The 19,011-nt window shown below is 42.5% G+C and overlaps 1 protein-coding gene across 1 annotated transcript; it reads left to right on the forward strand.

The window, feature by feature from the left end:
• The first annotated feature begins 308 nt into the window (after positions 1 to 308).
• On the forward strand, positions 309 to 18,216 carry LOC135486149 (receptor-type tyrosine-protein phosphatase T-like). Its single transcript, XM_064768699.1, has 34 exons — positions 309 to 425; positions 1,798 to 1,935; positions 3,308 to 3,517; positions 4,363 to 4,593; positions 4,813 to 5,004; positions 5,391 to 5,528; positions 5,942 to 6,265; positions 6,525 to 6,619; positions 6,963 to 7,176; positions 7,383 to 7,600; positions 7,990 to 8,059; positions 8,178 to 8,284; positions 8,492 to 8,699; positions 9,259 to 9,373; positions 9,766 to 10,033; positions 10,307 to 10,349; positions 10,886 to 10,985; positions 11,173 to 11,267; positions 11,404 to 11,549; positions 11,959 to 12,046; positions 12,246 to 12,319; positions 12,532 to 12,568; positions 12,900 to 12,997; positions 13,258 to 13,377; positions 13,773 to 13,921; positions 14,090 to 14,225; positions 14,510 to 14,659; positions 15,037 to 15,124; positions 15,393 to 15,466; positions 15,774 to 15,902; positions 16,177 to 16,314; positions 16,664 to 16,827; positions 17,221 to 17,356; positions 17,487 to 18,216. Exons 1-34 carry the CDS (start codon positions 359 to 361, stop codon positions 17,559 to 17,561), a joined length of 4,635 nt encoding a protein of 1,544 aa, XP_064624769.1. The 5' UTR covers positions 309 to 358; the 3' UTR covers positions 17,562 to 18,216.
• The last annotated feature ends 795 nt before the right edge of the window (positions 18,217 to 19,011 follow it).

The raw sequence follows: 19,011 nt of genomic DNA on the forward strand, positions 1-19,011 counted from the left end.
ATTATCGGCAAGTCGGGAAAGAGTAATAAACTGATAGGTGTTACACTCCGGAGGCAGTGGAAGCGGTCCAGTCCCTCGCCACGAGTTGGTACGGACAGGATGACATCATTGAGCTGCCTGTGAGTCTAGGCCTACAAGCAATTAGTGAGAGCACATGCAAACCCTTATATTAACCCAGTTTCAATGATTGAGAAACATGACTTACTTATCATATTTTACATTTTCCTGATACTTGTAGGAAGTGATGCATGAACATGGAACAGGCCTAAAAGTATAATATCCATCAGGAGAGCGATATGATAGAATATCAGAGAGCCTAGCGAATTTCAGCAGACGCAGAAACTAACGGGCAGACGACATGGAGCGGATTATCGTCTGCCTGGCATTTCTAATCGGCAGCATGATGATTACAATTACGGCAGACGGTAGGTTCACATCTGTTTAACAGCCATCTAATTTGCCATGTACGACACAAAACTGGTCGCTCGTTGAGCTATGTTTTATGCATGATCTATTGATGACCGGTTTGTAAGGTTTATTGTTATAGGAGTTGTCTGAATATAGGATTTTCAACAAACCTTTCGTCACATCATTTTGATAGATTTTTTGGTTTTAAATATAATGTATTTTTTCTTAACATAATGAAAGAACCTTACTTAGTTAACTACAAGCTATATCTCATAAAGTTGCAGATGTTATATACATGATCAAAAGAAGACGACCATCCTTTAATCACCCCATACATACCCAATTACATGTACAAGTACCAGTCATGCCAGTGGGTTGAGGATCTTTCTAAGCTAAGAGCAAGATATATCGGTTCTACAACAGCTCCAGAGCCAAGATTGTGAAGTAAATCGGATGCAATTTTTATCTTGTTTCAATTCTGTTCTTTTCGGCCCCAATTACGTCCACTTTAGCCTAAGAAATACGGCTCTGGACGTAAAACTACTGGACTACTTGGTCTCATTTTCCCTCTAAAATGACTCTCCATTCACCGTTTTTTTGATGTGGTGATGGAAATACGCTTAATTCTGTTTCTATGTCAACTTTACATTACCAGGAATCCTTAAATTTAGGGTTTGCAACATTCACGAAGAGATCCAATCGGGTTGTTAAAGTGATTCAAATGTTCTGGGCTTTTTTATTCACATGAACGGATGGAAGTAGATCATGCCACAAGACGTCCCGACGCTCTTATGACACAGGAAAAGCATGACAATTCCATACTTATCATTGCGCTACATGGAAACACTTGAGATTGTTTAGGGCCTGTGTCGGAGGCTTTCCTCATCCAGCACCATCTGACTACCTTTCCAACTTCCTAATCTCAAGGCTGCCTACTACACCACTTTTCACATAGCTGGACTTACTTTTAGGCATTATATTTGAAGGGGGGGGGGGGTATGCTTAATTAACTCACATTATTGTATAAAGTATATCAACGCTAGGGCAAAGAAAATCATCGGAAGCGGGCCGAACGAAAGTCGGCCGACATATTTTCTACCCAACTCAATTTCTTCCCCATAAACCGTTTGTTTTGATAAAAGAAGTCAGTTTTGATTTAAAAACCTGTATAAAACAGCTTTGAGCACGATGCTGTCTGGACCTATTTCAAGTATGGCTAAGAGTGTGCGGGAAAATCTTGTGTAGTGAGTGAAAGTGACCAAGGCACCTCAGTGCTGTCCTACTATCTGTCACCAGAAACCGGAAAGTTCCTTTAATTTCATCTCTCACATGCGAATGTTATTGCCTCCTGACAATGTATGTACAGGTACATGTATATGTTTGTTTCAGCTTGCCCAATCAACACTACATTCGGTGATAGTTGTGATTACCAGTGTCACTGTGCCGGCAACGTCCCCTGTAACCCAGTGAACGGATCCTGCCCTAACGGATGTGCCGATGGCTGGGAAGGCGAGTATTGTCAGCGAGGTGAGTATTTCCATAAACAATACCTTTCAGGAGTTCTGTTTCATCGATCTGGGACCGGTTGATAAATTACTGCGAAATCGTAAGAAAGGCCAAGCCATTGTCTACTTATGCTGTACATTTTGATTTGCATCAAACAACCCTTCATATGGGTGATAGGCCAAAGCACTGTTAAGACCTGGAGTAGGTCGTACAAACTTCTCTCGTATCGTTTTCCCCTGTAATGCTCCTTCGCAGTATACATTATCGTGTTCTTAATACAATGTCGATTTATCCACAAGTAAAATTCTTGGAAGTGACTACTTGGCAAGCCCGGTGTAGAAGTTTAAAATGTCCTAGGATAAAATGTCCGGGAACAAAGGATTCTATTATGCGCTTCAATCTCTGAGCTATTGACGGTCAGGGTCTCTATAGAACCATATTGCAGAATACAATAGGGCCGGACACTTTTTCCAGGGGGGACACTTTTTACTTTTACACCGGCTTACCAAACAGCGACTTTTTTTTGTCCTGAATGGAGAGCCGAACTCATTAATATTATAGTAAAGTTCCAGCTCGCCAAACAGGGTAGATTTTTTACCTGTTTGGCAAGCCCGGCTGGCCGAACAGGGTGGCTTTTTAGTGCTGTTTGGCAAGCGGCTCTCCAAACAGGACAAAAAAAGATGCCTGTTCGGCGAGCGGCTTGCCGAATAGACCCGGTGTAGAAGTTTAAAATGTCCTAGGATAAAATGTCCGGGAACAAAGGATTCTATTATGCGCTTCAATCTCTGAGCTATTGACGGTCAGGGTCTCTATAGAACCATATTGCAGAATACAATAGGGCCGGACACTTTTTCCAGGGGGACACTTTTTACTTTTACACCGGCCAAAATTCTTTCGACAATTTGACGAGTTCGATATGTTTGACATCACGGTCTCCGATCAACTACAAAATTGCTTTGTTCGCACGTGATAACTCAACTTCATATCTGGTCATGGTGATAACTTTTTCAGTTGTTCAGTCCGGCAGCAGGGGTAACAGCGTATTCATACAATCACCCGTCACCCGTACGTCACCCCTTATATTTGCCAGATTAACTGCGAATACGGCACCCACGATTATGGATGAGCGATATCGCGAACGAGTGAAATAATTTTGTCTGACCGGACACCGTGCTAATGTTCGGCTATATCCCAGAATTATTAGATGACGGTCATTTTGTCGATTTTTCATAACAACCACGTAGGCGACTGTTTCGGACTTTTGTCGGAAACATCATGAAAAAGTTAGAAAAACCGTTAAGAAGTCGGAAAAAGCCTCCTACCAGTGTACAAAGACTTCAACCTAGTTGTAAAGTGTTATATGCTAATTTCGCTCCTGATATCATTTCCCCAGGGAATGCTGCCACAGGAAAGTCTTCAGACGCAAGTCAGAGTTCGACCAATGGAATGTATTCTGCCTCACGAGCCCTTGATGGGAGATTTGACCAAAACTTTCCCAGCTGCAGTCATACACAAGAAGAAAAACAACCTTGGTGGCAGGTGGATCTAGGAAAGGACTACGTCGTCTTCGCGGTTAGAATATGGAACGTTCGTCATGTTGATGGTAAAGTCACATTTTAAAAAAACGTTTCTCCTGCGGAGGTGTAAGGGGCTGTTTGTGTTCAAGAGGGGTCAGTTGAGAGCAATATCGATGCACAACATTTTGTGAGTGATGACATATCGATGTCCAACATTTTGTGAGTGATGACATATCGATGTCCAACATTTTGTGCGCGATGACATATCGATGTCCAACATTTTGTGAGTGATGACATATCGATGTCCAACATTTTGTGAGTGATGACATATCGTTGTCCAACATTTTGTGATTGATGACATGTCGATGTCCAACATTTTGTGAGTGATGACAAAGCGATGTCCAACATTTTATGCGTGATGACATGTCGATGTCCAACATTTTGTGAGTGTCCAACATTTTGTGAGTGATGACAAAGCGATGTCCCACATTTTATGCGCGATGACATGTCGATGTCCCACATTTTGTGAGTGTCCAACATTTTGTGAGTGATGACATGTCGATGTCCAACATTTTGTGCGCGATGAAATATCGATGCCTAACTTTCGACGCTTTAACTCTTGACCTATCGCTCTGAGAAAAAGAAATTATTGGACCTCACCAATTTTCCGATGGTTCAAACTGCTAAATACCTAGTCCCTTGATTCAGTTAAGACCATGCCCATGTAATTGAACTTAATGAAGTGTTATGCTAGCAGGGATTTCTGTCATACTGGCTGGGCATTGGAATGACATCTCCGTATAGTATTATCTACCCTAGGAATAATAGGCCTAGGTGATTTCTCTGTGATTATCAACGTACTTGTAAAGTTTGTAATAACTAGCCATCAGACGATTTCGTAGAAATGATTCTGTGTTTTATTATCATCTAGGAGACAATGTATCCAAGTGTAAGAAAAGCGATAAAGGCACCGAATACAGAGGAACAATCAGCACAACAATACGTCATTACAATTGTAAGGACTGGTCACTTCAGACCAACCACAGACCGCCGCCATCTGCTAACTATTGCCGGAACCCATCAAATGAAGCAAGACCTTGGTGTTATACTAGTAATGGCCCAAGTGAGGGATGGGACTGGTGCAATATTCCAAAGTGTGAAGGTAAGTACTTGTTGCTAAGAAATGTGTTCTCACAAAGTAAGTATCAGTTTATGATGTGATTCGCCTCGTGCCAAATGCAAGCTTTATATCAGTTTAAATTTGTGTTTAATTAACGTTGTCCATTGCCCCCAAGACTTAAAGTCTGAAGACAGGTCTGATCCATTCTGAAGATACCTTGATATTCGATTTGATTTTAAACTCGTTCTTTCATCTTTCCAGAAAGGCTGAGCAACTTTAAGATCAGTTTGGATAATCACGGTTGTCACCACTTTACTGGGATAGTAGCGAATGGTGGATCGCCAGAAATAAGGTGTGACAGCCCTGTCGTCGGGAGACACCTGAAAATCCAACTCCTCGTTTCAACATTCCTCACCTTGTGTGAAGTGAGCGTAGCAGCTTTCCAGTATAGAGGTGGGTATGATGAGTTAATTGATATTCATTTGCCTTTTATTGAATGTGTGATATTGTCCAAAATTCTCTCCCTGTGAGCGGTCTTTATCATACCCAAGAATTCTATATATTATTGCTATTTTGTGATGAGCATCTTACATGACGTGATTGATTGTATTGAGCAATGGATCCAACTCTGCGGTACATCGACAGTCCCGGATGTGAAGTAAGCGTCACAGCTTTTCAATATCGAGGTGGGTGTGATTTATTATGAAGGAATATTACGTAGTTTTTAACTAATCATATTTTCAGACCGTAATAGCTTTTACCAGTTAAATTACATAACTCATTAAGAATTCTTGATACTTTGATCAAAAGGTAGGCCTGTACATTTGTTTAACTTTCAGCATGCCAAACCAAGCATTATGGCCCTAACTGTAACAACCGATGCCAGTGTGCCAATGATGACAAGTGCGACGACAAAACAGGAGGATGTCCTATCGGAATATGTAACGACCGCTTCACGGGACCTTACTGCAACATCGGTAAGTCCGAAATTTATAGAAGGAAGCAATTTTTTATTAACTAGTAGTATCACACAAAACATCCGTTATTTCAATACAGACTTCCATATTTTTTCGTTATATGAACGGCTTCGATCTGGTAGCTCAAAGCTATAGTCACCATGTAGGGCTGAAATCGACCAGAATCATATCCCCTCGGAAATTTATTTTAAATTTGCCTATACCTTTTTTTTAATGTTCGAGATTAAAATCTCTTTCAATTTAGAGCGGTTGGCCACTTGCATACCGGAATTTCCCACCGGGGTCCACTTTGCCCTCTGCCTAGCATCGTGGACATCGCCAACTCTACTGCTTAATCCTGTTGGCGTTTTGAGCGGGCGTATGATACGCCAAAAAGAAGCACATTAAGCCATCTGCGTATCTGATGTTTTCAGAAATACCAACATGCTCTGAGCATAGTGCAGCCACGCCAACTTCCATCAGTATCCAGTGGCCGTATATTAGACCCCACGACAGTCCCTACGACGCGGTTACCGAACTCAAATACCATGTGGTTTACAAACAACTTTCCTCGGGAACCACGACTCTAGACATCAAAGAATTTCCCGCTGGCAAAGGAACGATGAACGCCAACTTGACGGGTCTGCAACCGTCGACAGCGTACAATATCGGTCTTAAAATTAAGTATTCTTTCACTGGGAGGACATTTGGAAGTTCGACCGGCCCCAAGACGACCCTTCAAACAGGTTCTTGTCAAGGTGAGTAGTCAAGAGGGACTGCGAGCATTCACAAGAGATGGGGGGGGGGGGGTGTCTAGTACCCGTTGGACTCATCAACTCACAATATCTGCAAGTACATGTAGTAATATGGCTCTGATTTAAGTTCGTGATAAAAGTGTACCTCGTAATGTTTCAAGCGTGAGCAGTGCCGTTTCATATGCACCACGAGGTATGAGAACTTGGTGTTACTTTAGTCATTTACTCCCTCCAAAATCCAACCAAATATTTATTTTGGCAGACCACATGATTTCACCAAACGTAACAGTGGAGGCCAATACAATTGACATGGGTAAATCCTTCCCCTTTAGAGCGCGCCTATCTATAAAGATGGAGGTATGTATTTATAATAATATAATCTATTATTTTATTTTGCTTCTTAAGTAAGCTATTGCTTTGCTCTCTTTTAACTGGTTATTGTTGTCAACTGAATAAGTGCTTCGAACGAGGCAAATCAACGAATCTGTGTTTAATCCTCCATAAACCGGCAAAAAATGTGTCTGTAATGTCTTATACTATTATTCAAAAGTCAACTAAATCTTTGACTCAAAATCGAAATGATTAAAATACTCTTTCTGACTTCTGTGTGAAACGAATTTGATCGATCATTTATGCATATGCCTGCGGCTGTGGGCCGTATACTGAGACAAGTCATTTTATGATGCACGTTGTTTTCTAGGTTACTGGAATGCTTGCCGATTGCATTAGGTGGTTAGATATCTACTACAAGGCCACACGTGGTACAAGGTTTAAGCGAATACGAAAGGCTGATCCAATTTACACGATAGAAACTCTGTCCCCTTATACGGAGTATGAAGTCAATCCGAGTGTAGTGAGTCCTGATGGTAAAGTGAGGAACGGTACAAGCATCAAAATAATAACAGCAGAAGATAGTGAGTATTGTGCTCTCGTGGATATGAGCAAGAAAGTCATGTAATCAATTATATTGTTGTGAATTCATCAATTGAGACAAACAATAAAGACAATAACTGTTTTTTGTCACGATCCCTTCAATCAATATTTTTCATGAAATAAAATGACCTGCATGATATGCTGATCATTGATATACAAGTAAACATCTCTATATGCGATATTTCAGTTCCGCTGGCACCGAGTGTCAGAAAATCCGGGGCAAGCCCGACTTCAATATCAGTGACAGTGGTCCCACCAAATCCATCTTACGGTGTCATCACTCAGTACATCCTCGAAATGAGCGAACAGTGGACAGATGGTGTGAAAAAAAGTACTGATTTGCAACCAACCGATCCTTCTTACACGTTTAAGAACTTGGCTTTAAAAGCTACCTACGGCTTCCGAGTAAGTTCCGAAATTTTGAGAAACGGACCTTTATCTCCAGAATAATGAAATTGCTACTTTCCTCCACCATTTCTCAATAGAATCATTGAGGAGATCTCCATCATTTCTGTAATGTGGAGAACTTCTTTTATGTTTGATTGAATTTTCCTATTGAATTTTACTTCTGTGCATTTATGAGTAAAGTTCGGCTTTGGTAATGCGGCCAAATGAATAAAAAAAGATTGAGTTGATCAAGAAGCACAATTCGATCAAGCTCTGGATATTGGACAAAATTGACACCGGCCGGTGGATCTACGATTTTGGTGAAATACAACGAGATGTACTGGCTTGACCAGGCTGCAATCGCCTGATCAAACATTTTGCCTAATTACTTTCGTTATACATTTCAGGCCAAGGCTAGCACATCAAAGGGGGATGGAGCCTGGAGTGAAGCAATAAAAATCATCACCGAAGAAAGCAGTAAGTAAAATAGGTGTTCTACTATAACTTGAAAACTGTATCTACCGTAAATCTCCAGGTAGTCGCCTGGCATACTGGTTTGCTGTTTCGTCTAATGTTTGTTCCTTCTTCATTTCAGTTCCTGGCCCACCTGATACCCTAGAAGTTACAGAACAAACGACCAGCAGCTTGAAGGTGGTCTGGACCCAGCCCAAATACCAAAGTGGAATTCTTTTAGACTATAAGGTAGGCCCTCTGAAAGATACTCCGCATTTGAAAGATTGATAGACGAGGTTCACGGAAATAGAACTAAATGGTCTGATCCATGTGATGGAGCGATTTCCATACGGCTATAGGAATGAGTCGCAGCGAATGGCGAACTGTAAACTGTACGAATGGGGAAGACCTCATCCGCAGGTTCAAAACTAAACGAGAAAGATATTTTCCTTTCAGGTGACATGCACTCCGTTATTTTCCTACGACGAGAAGGTCAACCGGGACATGGCGGCTTACACTAAAGAGTCTAACCCCGGTCCTTCTGTGAACGAGCTGGAAGTTTCTGGCCTCCAGCCAGCCACGGAATACAACTGTAGTGTTGCGGCACAGACATCCATGGGATATGGACCATGTGTTTGGCTTAGGAACTGGACCAAGCCAGAAGGTAGGCCTTTGTTTGAGAATAAGGTGTGGTACGCGGGTTTCTGGCCTCGCACCAGCCACTGAGTACAATTATACGTAGTGTTGCTGAACAGGCCTCCAAGGGATATTGAGCATGTGCGCGCTTGGCTGAAAATGGACCAAGCGAGAAGGTAGGCCTGTGTTTGAGAATAAGGTGTGGTACTCGGGTTTCTGGCCTTACGTTGAGGAACTGGACCAATCAAGATGGTAGGCCTCTGTTCGCGAATACAGTGTGGTACTCGGGCATCTGCCCTCACACCAGCCACGGACGGTAGTGTTGCTGAACCTATGTAGGTCTACTAGCTTGAGGGATATGCACCAGCCCAAGAGTTTGGCTGAGAAACTGGACGTACCAGAACGTATGTCACCTTCACATTCAATGTTATACCTGATCATGAAAGTATTTCTACATATTTTTCCTGCGGCAATTATGAAATTCACGCACTAAGCCTTATAACAAACTCCGACGGAAAGGGACACTGTTTGATTGCCTTATTCAATAATATATGCATTGTTTTCAATAATATTTTTTATGATTTCAGAGGCTAAAGTCCCAGCGAATCTCTTCGTAAGCGTCTCTCCTGATAAAACTACCGATACAACTATCACTGTTTACATAACTGAAATGCCAGATATGCTAGAAACAGGTACAGTTAGGTAAGTGGACTTTTGTCGCTGAACATGCATTTTTGAAAATAAAGGTTTTAGAGTACATTGTATTTAAAGGATATTTAAGTGTTTTTCAGCCGGTACAAGAGATTTTTACAAACTCGAGAACTTTTAGGGCGTTTGCTCCATGACCAAAATGTGTGTATATCCCTCATTCAACAAAACTGAAACTTGTCATCGTTGTGACGGGCGGTGACTTCGACCTGATATCCGAAATTTCTAATACTCAAGCATGCTTTAGCAAAGGTACACTATTCTCTACCTCGACTCGTCAAATACAAGTTGCTCAAGACATACATGTATTGCAATATGTAAGCCTGTGTGCCTTTTCCTTTACCTTAAATGAAACTTCTTAATACATATTTATATCTCCCCGACAGTAAATTGTATATTGCTGTTGAGAAAGTCGGCGGAGGTCGCAGGAAGAGGTCGATACCACTGCGAGAAGATGAGCATAACCGGCTTATCGATCATGATACCGCGAAGGAGAAAGGCTACACTAGTTACATTGCAGCCGAACTTGCCGCGGACTTCAGTGGTCCATTCGTTATCGGAGATGGCAAGACGTATGGTAGTTACTACAACGCCCCACTAGAGAAGGGACAGTCATATGATGTCATCTTTGGGATGGCGTTCACAGTTGGTGAAGTATGTAGCTTCGAGTTTCGTGTGAAGAGATTAATCAATTTTTAGCGTCTTTGACATCTCGAGAGATTGATGAAGGGGAGACGAGTCAACTTCAAGTGTAGATATGGAAGAAATTCGCTAGTTTCATGAGATGCACCGACTTTAAGAGTACTCAGTCTCGAGCTTAGTATAGAGATGATGAGACTCTTTTTTTATTGCAATTTTGTCACCTTTCACCACTGTATTTGTTGCTCCCGCTCAATGCATATTCAGGTAGTGTTATCTCTTTTCAAGATGTCAACTGTTGCTTACCGGAGATATGGGAGGCCTATCAAGGGTGATTATCTTGTTTTGTTGTGCATATAACTTGGATATGGGTGTCATGATCATGTCTTTGAACGAAACCCACCCTTGTCTACAGTATAGTAGAGATATCCTTCTGTACTGTCTTGGCATAACCAGCCAGTCCCTTGCAAAACACTCGTGCTTGTTCCTGTAACCGATCATTTTCAAACTGTCCTTCACTTTTTCTGACAAGGTAGTTATGTCAGGACACTGTTGTCACGTTTTCCGGCGCCACCTGTGGCTGCGTCATACTAGTTCTGCGTCATCGTTGGTCGTGGACTGCTCAAAGAGCACAATGACCCCTTCCAGTAACATTCTTCAATTTGTCACTTTTACGTAAAATTCAATGAATATCAAGTACAACAATCAAGTGTTGTATTATTGGTAAAAACAAGTCAGTCCCACTGAATATGAGTGAAAGGGAATCGAAAGCTCGAGACCGCAGGTGGAGAGCTTACAGGGCGTAGAAAATAACTGTTCTCGTCTGTAACTGCCCTGTTCAGTCATAGACGCCTTTCTCTGTTTCAGTTGAAAGCAAGTCAAATATAGGCAAAGTAGCTGGACTGGCTGTTGGTATCCTGGTTGCACTGGCAGCTCTCATTGTTCTTGCTGTTATTATTTACAGAAGGTAGGTACAGCCAGCCCTGTCTACGAGATCAAGAGTGTGAAAGCGATTTCCAATTCAGTCATGCCTTCATAACGCTATATGCGTTCGTACCCAATTGTTTGTAAGGGTTTCAAAATCTGCCTCTAATTAAAAGGTTTGACGAGGTTGGTTGTCGTATCTACCTAACCGTTGAATTATTTCTGTGCAGGAAGTCCCATGGAAAGAAACAGCGAGAGAGCAAACCATTCGACGAAGATGTTCAAGGCATCATGAAAACGAAAGGAGATCATGAAATGGACAATCGTAAGGACTAAGCCTAAATAGGTTATTTATTCCAACAATTCGAATTTTTTTCCCTTGTTCGGATCGGCCCGCCTACCTGCTCGGTGCATGAAGCTTCCACTGATTCTGACATGTGACCAAATGTGTCTTTTTTCAGTCGATTTAGCTGCCGAGCCAGGACCTAGCACGGCTGGAGAGGTTGACTCTGAAGGTCAAGAACACTCCATGCCTATATCAGGCCTGATTGGGTACGTGAAGGCAATCCGAGGAGAAAGGGCTGCAGAATTCACTGGGGAGTTTGAGGTAGGCAAAGAGGTGTACTCCCTAGGGTAGGGAAGGAACGTGAAGTGGTCAAATTAGAATCTTCAGGTGACCAGTATGCACAGGTCAGGGTTGTGTTGGATTCAGCGATAATCACTTTACTCATACATACGTTCGATGTACTGTGAGACCCCTAGTGGCGACTTCGTGTAACTCAACCTGAACTATCTGGCATCTGTATCCCATTGAACGTTTTGGCGACACGTATCGCAGTATCAAAGTGACAGGTGCATTAAGTAATATTGACAACTCACACTTTAAAAATGTTCAACATTTACAGTTTTCTTGTTTAACATTACACTCTAATAATTAACATTACACTCTAATGTTTAACATTTAAATCTTACTTGTTTTACATTTACACTTTACATGTTTTTCTCTTTATTTTAAGTCGCTGCCAAAGAATATGGTGAAATCTGTCGAGCAAGCCAAGGAAGAAGCCAACCTGCCGTTAAATCGCTATAAGAACATTTTAGCATGTAAGTAGGAATCGAGACTAAGGGAAGATGACCGCCAGCTAAGAGAATGGTACATGATGGAGGCCAAACTTGTGATTACATGAACAATTGGTGACACCCTACATGATTTCATCATGAACAGGCCTGTGATTAGGACTGCAGATGACGTATATAGTGTTGTTTTACCATACCACTACCGTGTCTAACTATTCTGTTTCAGATGACCATAGCCGTGTTGTCCTCCAACCCGTCGGCAGCCAGATATCAGACTACATTAATGCAAGCTTCATCCATGTAAGTGGTTGCATTGCTACTGACAGGAATGTGTATGAGAATGATGTCAGCACGATGAGTAAACAGAAGGGCACATATAAGGAGAGGGATGTCAAGGTTTTAACACTAACAATTCCGGCCAACATTTAGTGTATTAAACATATTATGTGGCGTTCCTATCATCAGAACGAAGGATTCTTTATCTTCATTGCTCTCATTTCCTCTCGTTATAGGGTTACCAAGGAGAGAACGCCTTCATTGCTTCACAGGGTGAGTTGGTCGTTGTCTAAGCGTTTGTGATGTTGTCGGGTACCTGGCGTATTGTCTCGGTGATATGGCCAAGGATGGTCTACTTTACTTTCTTATTCTATTGAAAGATGAACTTAACCAACTAAAAATGCCAGAGGTGGCATCGAAGGACAGGTTTGCGTTGTTCATTGGTGTCGTCTCACGGATAAGAAGGTTATGATATATGTTGGTTTCGAGACGTAATTGGCTTGGAGCAGGACCGAAACTTCAGGTTTTTTCCTGTTCTTTCATTATAACATGAATGACATCAGCCAAACTCACAATCACTGTCATTAACTTGTACGGCGTGTAGGGCCAATTCCCACGACGATACCAGCGATGTGGCGCATGATATGGCAGGAACGTTGTGCGACCGTTGTGATGCTCACACACTTTAAAGAAATGGGAAAGGTACGTGAGCATGTTGATAATCATCACTTAATGACTGCTTGAAGTGCCCATTAGGTATCGGAAGTTTAAAAGGAGTGGAGTTGGTCATCGGCTGCTTTTTGAAATCGGTGTTTCAACCTCTGGGTACAAACGTTTCTCTTGCTTATGCCGCCAACGATAAAAGCATAAAGACTTGGAACTGCATTATGATGTATGAATCTCTTTGGAATAAACTGCACTTTTCAATGTACCCATCAGTAACAATATCATTCCTTTCCCAGCCGAAGTGCGACCAATACTGGCCGGACCAGGGAAGGACGACCTACGGCCCATTTACTGTGCAGCTGGCGGAAGAATACAAATACACAGACTATGTGAAGCGGATCCTCACTGTTACTTTGGTAAGGATTTATATCACCAAATCCCTGCGTGGGAAGCATTGCATATAACCAAGCTGTGGGGAACGATGCATAGAACCAAGCTGTAGGGAACGATGGGGCATTTGTTTGGCTCTGCCATGTGAGGAAGCATTGCATAGAACCAAGCTGTGGGGAACGATGGGGCATTTGTTTGGCTCTGCCATCTTTGTAATTCAAGGCTGAGATCATTTGAAAACCAGTTTAGTCTTGACCTCAGAGTAACCAGGCTAGACGTGTTGGTTGTTGTATTCTTGCTTGTTCCACAATCCTGATATCATTATCTTGCTAGCTTACAATCAATTTATTGATGCTTGCGGTTTCATGATGTATATAGAGCCTTTATCTGTAAAGGGATTCCATTTTACTGAACATTTCAGAATGAGGAGGTACACACTGTGAAGCACTTCCATTTCACCTCCTGGCCTGATCATGGCGTCCCAAAGTTCGCCTGCTCCATGCTAAACTTCAGACGACAAGTGTTTCAGGAGACTGAATATGGGAAGGCGCCCATATTGGTACACTGCAGGTATGAGGGAAATACACGTGACAGTTTGAAGACCATCAATTTTTGGTGAATTTTGAGAAACTAGCGGCAGAGTGAATGCCACCGAACTGATGGCTCTGCATGGATAACCTTTCTTTAATTCTTCTAATTTACGCTGATTTCTTTGATAAGCGTGTTAAATTCTTGCAGTGCTGGGGCAGGCCGGACTGGGACCTTCATCGGTATCGACTACCTGATCCGCCAAGGAAAGGCTGAGAAGAAAGTCAATTTCTACGAGTGTGTCCTCAAAATGAGAGAGCAGAGACCGAACATGGTACAGAACGTGGTAAGTCAACTTGTACGAGTGTGACAGATCTCAAAGGAAGTCAGTCAATTGACATTTGAATAATAATAAAACAGAAAAATAAAGTGAGATTTTGTGTGTTTTTGTTATTAGCCTCGCTCTGCACTTCGAGGTTTTATTACACCTCCAAGGCGGGATGAGTACTGGACTTCACGTTGTACATGATTCTCCTTGCTGTTCATGCTATTATTTTGTTTTTCCATGATAATGTAAAGCAGGCTAAATAAGAGCGATGGTTATATCGGATTTCCTCTGCTATTTCACAGGGTCAGTACGCGCACGTACACGACGCCATTTTGGAGTTCTTCAAGGTCGGGATCACCTACATCCAGAGCGCCTTTTACCCCGAGGCATACTGCAATCTCATCAAGCCCCTTCCAGAGCAAGCAACGTGTAGGTTGCAGCAACAGTACTCGGTATGTGGACCACATTAGATACACATTCTTATACTGGTACCGTAAAAAGCTGGTGATATTCCGGCCATTCGTAAACGAGCTGAAGCATTTTTAGTATGTTTTTTACATTTTGCCCCCTGTTGGCCAGACCAAAAATAGGATCGAACCAAAATTCGTTTTGGAATTAGATCTTTTCGTGTGTAAGTTTCAGGTCCATGGCCCTAGTGGTTACAAATCGTGCCCTACTAACGGACGACAGTATTAAGCTCACCAGATGAGCGAAATTGCTACTGTCCTTATATGTTTGCAGACAAGTTTACTAGTACTTGTCACAGACACACTGCATTTGTAATTTACCATCGCGAAAGAAATTAATGATATTTTTATATCCCTTTCAGATCATGAAAATTTTCACAGACGCCATAGTCCCTTCAGATAAAGCTATCTGCCATAGTAGCAAGAACCGGAATCAGTACATTGTACCAGGTAAGGAAGCTGACGTCTGCTTCAATGTGTAGACTATACATAAATATAACTTTCTCAAGTGAGAATCTAAGATTATTGACCGATAAGAGCATCAATATTGGGGAAATATTCCGTCCGTATTAGCGTCATTCCGTATTGGCTGGTACAGGCGATCATCTTGGTAATTTTAACATGGAATAGATGCATCACATTTCCTCTGTCCAAGGATGAGGGTATTGGAGTTTGATAAGCGACATAATACACTTATTTTTTCCTTCCATTTTCGTAGATGATATGTCTCGGGTCGTGCTCTCTCTCCCTGTGAGTGGTTGGGATGATTATGTCAATGCAGTGTATGCCACGGTAAGTTACTGTCACAAAACTAGCAAGCCGCATTTGTTTTTTTTCATTTGATGCATGCTTTCAAAAGCTACTACATCTGATACTGAGATATTAATGAAAAGGTCATTTTTATAGCCGGACAACATGTGAGATTCTCTCTTCCATTACCGACTTAAACGTTGATACATTTTGATGTAGTGACTGACCGTGGCCTGAAACTAGACCATCGGTTCAGGTTTAGAAAGTCGAAATCTGCTGACGGATTTTAATCTTATTGAAACTAAGCTTTTCATTCCCTTAGATCGTTACCTAGGCCATTTGCTTTTAGGGTTACGGTGAACGGGACACCTACATCATCACCCAGATGCCCCTGCCGGAGACAATGAAGGACATCTGGCGGATCGTGCATGATACGGGAATCTCCACTATTGTCATGATGAACGTGGTCGACTCTGAGGTAACTGCAAGTATCACAGAATGATTGCAGGTTCATCAATGTCATCATCCAAACAGCGTGTTTAGCCTCGCTAAAGGTGTTCATCCACGATTTGGAAGTTCAAACACGACATCATCATTCACACAAGATAGTATACATCTTTTTCACTTTGAGATGTCTGTGCCGGTCATTGATTACGCAAGTGCCCCGGCATATAAAGAAACTTTGTTTTCCCACCTAAATCGCCCTCCCCATTTACACACTGAACTTGAAAAGAACGTTCCTGTCATTTCAGCTTGCTCCAGATTATTGCCCGGTGGAAAGAGAGCGCCTGGAGCTCGGGCCGCTGGTCGTAGAGGGTCTGGCCACTTCCACCTCAAACAGTGATATCGTTTCGAGGGATTTCAGAATATCAATGATGGAGAGTAAAGGGGTAAATGAGAAACTGGTCATGGTGACTCCTCTCTCCGACAGGCTGCCTCTACGTAAAAGCTAGGCCTACTTCTTCAGACACAGCCCATAGCGCCACACAATCGAGCCATTTTTGTGACCTGCAATTATGATCAATGTTCGACGAAGAGATCTTTCATCTGTGGGTACTGTTAGCCGCCGGGTTCGATATCGGTCGCAAGTCACTGCGATCACTGATTCTTGTCGTAGGCATCGATCTCTAACATTTATGACTAATGCGTTGGAATGGTCAGCGACGTTTCATCTGCAGTCACCTTACTGTTATTTTGGGAATAACGCTCATTTTGTTCTCACCAAGAGTTTTTTTCCAGGATAAAGGCGACATGTCGGGTCGACTGGTCCGGCACTTTCAGTTACAAAACTGGCCCGATGGTCAGCCGACTCCATCCTCCCCGGAGTCGATTGTGGAGCTGTTACAAATGGTGGAAAAGTGGCTACAAAAGGTCGAGAACAAGACGATACTTGTGCAGTGCTTGTAAGTGGTTCTAGTTTTAGACTCGGTCCTTGTTTTCATACCGGCTCATTCACGGCAATAATCAGGTATTCCTTCCGAAGGCCTACGGGGCGCACGGGTTGACTAAGGCTAGGCAGAGGAAGACATTGAGGGTCAACATGTTTGTACACCGGTCGGACTCCACCTGCACGTGTTCAAAAAAAGAACGGCTGTTGATGGTTGACATCCTGGTCTCGGAGGCCACCATGTGCAGAACACAGAAAACCACTGCTGCTAGTCCATGCCTTTAATACGTGAACACCAAGGAACCTGGACAATGATGCATGCCTCGCGTCTCTCTGATCTGGACCGAGAACTTCAAACTATCCAGCTCACCCGTTTCCTTCAATTCTTTGCTCGAAATATTTTTTCCAGGGACGGTGCTTCCCAGAGTGGTGTCTTCTGCGCGGCGCATTCCGTCATAGAGAAGGTCAAGGTCGACCATGAGGTGGATGTTTTCCAGTATCTCCGTCTGCTCAGGTCAAACAGACCACAACTCGTCAACACTTACGTAAGTATTGCCTTTGTCTCTTGGACCAAAACACGTCTCCTTCATTATAGCCTCTATGCCATCCGCATTTCGAGTTGATTAATCACATTATCCATCAGGCCCGTATAAGGCAATCTTTGTATATTTTCAGGAGCAATACAAGTTCATCCACGAAGTTGTCCTTGAGTATCTGAAGGGATTTGAAACCTACGCGAACTTCCTATAGGTTTTGGAAGTTTATTTTCAGTGCAAGTGCTGTCGTTGGGCTTGCTTTTAACAAAAGCGGAAGGTCCCGTATCAGCTATCGAAAAGGAGGGCACCTTTTTCAAGGAGAAGAGTGTCTGCAGTGTCCGGGCCTACAGTGTTGTAAACTGGATTTACAGCTAGCTGTTGAGTTAGTGCAGCATGGCGCTTCAGAGGGCACTACATGATGCATACATGGCAAAGTAAAACCTCCACAAGAAGACAACTACATTTATTCAAGAATGTAGCATTTCTATTGAACTCTTCAATCAACACAGCATTTATCAGGTGCTACTGTATGTAAGGTATGAACTGACCACGTCATTGACTATATCCAGTTGGATGAAAACACATGCTTCCTAGTCACATACAACACTCAAGTTGAACAGGTTGACTCTTGGACTCACGAGGCAGTCCATTTCGACATCCTTTTTTTCATACCCGGCCTTCTCATGGGGATGAGGCCGGTCCGCTGCGTCTAGAGTGTAGGTGTAGTTGACTCTACGGTGGCACATACATGGCATAAAAAACATGCACATTTCATATTTTGTATTCTAATTTATTCAAGGTCGTGCAATATTTGAGAATTTACTCGCATTATAATCATGATATACAGACATACAACTTATCAATAAATTGGTTTTGAGCAAAGATAACTGAAATAAGTTTTGTCATTTGATCAGCATCTTACAAGCAAGAAGTCTGGATTGATATATATCCACAACAGAGAAAAACATTGTTATCTCAGCTTCAGAAAAAGAATGCACGTCTTCATTTAAGGTGCTTGCTTACTCCGAGTCTGGTGTTACCTGTGAACGGGTGTGTTCTCTTTGTTCACCATGTGACTCCCCAGTAAGCCGGCCACGGAGCGATCGCAGCGCCAAATAAAGCCCAAATCTTCTCAAAATTGCCGCCTAACATTATGTTAATGAGCAAAAAATGACGTCATCGTGGGAAGAGAATTTGCCCGAAAATGGCGCGTGGCCGGCTGACTGTCCCTGGCTACGTCACATAATATTCGTTTTCTGTAGTACTGATGGTCCACGGCAGGGGAGCTAGGGAGGAAAGACTTTCGTTTGAATTGACTCGAACCTGGTATATCTGTCTTAAAAGACTGATACACGGCAGGGTAGCTGTCGTTTAAATTGACCAGAACCTGGTATAACTGTCCTACAAGACTAATCCAGTGTAATCTCCGTATCTTATTGGTGACTTTGATATCCTGCTCTCTATGTCACACATCAATCTTGTAGAGACATGTTACACCCCGTATTGGAACACGATAGACTCCGTCGTTGGAAGGCACATCCAGGAAATACCTTTCAGACCCTGAAGAAATGATTGTGTACCCTGGAAAGATCGAGACCCTTACGAAAATGATCAGGGATTCACCATCATGGTGATATCGGCGTTCACCATGGTGAAATCGGAGT

The sequence above is a fragment of the Lineus longissimus genome, chromosome 4 (genome assembly GCF_910592395.1).
Source record: "Lineus longissimus chromosome 4, tnLinLong1.2, whole genome shotgun sequence".
Taxonomy (NCBI): Eukaryota; Metazoa; Nemertea; class Pilidiophora; order Heteronemertea; family Lineidae; genus Lineus; species Lineus longissimus.

Excerpts from the sequence above, each read along its gene's own strand:
- LOC135486149 (XM_064768699.1), top strand. The coding sequence starts at position 359 with ATGGAGCGGATTATCGTCTGCCTGGCATTTCTAATCGGCAGCATGATG. Across the intron at positions 16,828-17,220 it reads ACGATACTTGTGCAGTGCTT|GGACGGTGCTTCCCAGAGTG; the intron begins GTAAGTGGTTCT and ends TATTTTTTCCAG. Across the intron at positions 17,357-17,486 it reads CACAACTCGTCAACACTTAC|GAGCAATACAAGTTCATCCA; the intron begins GTAAGTATTGCC and ends GTATATTTTCAG.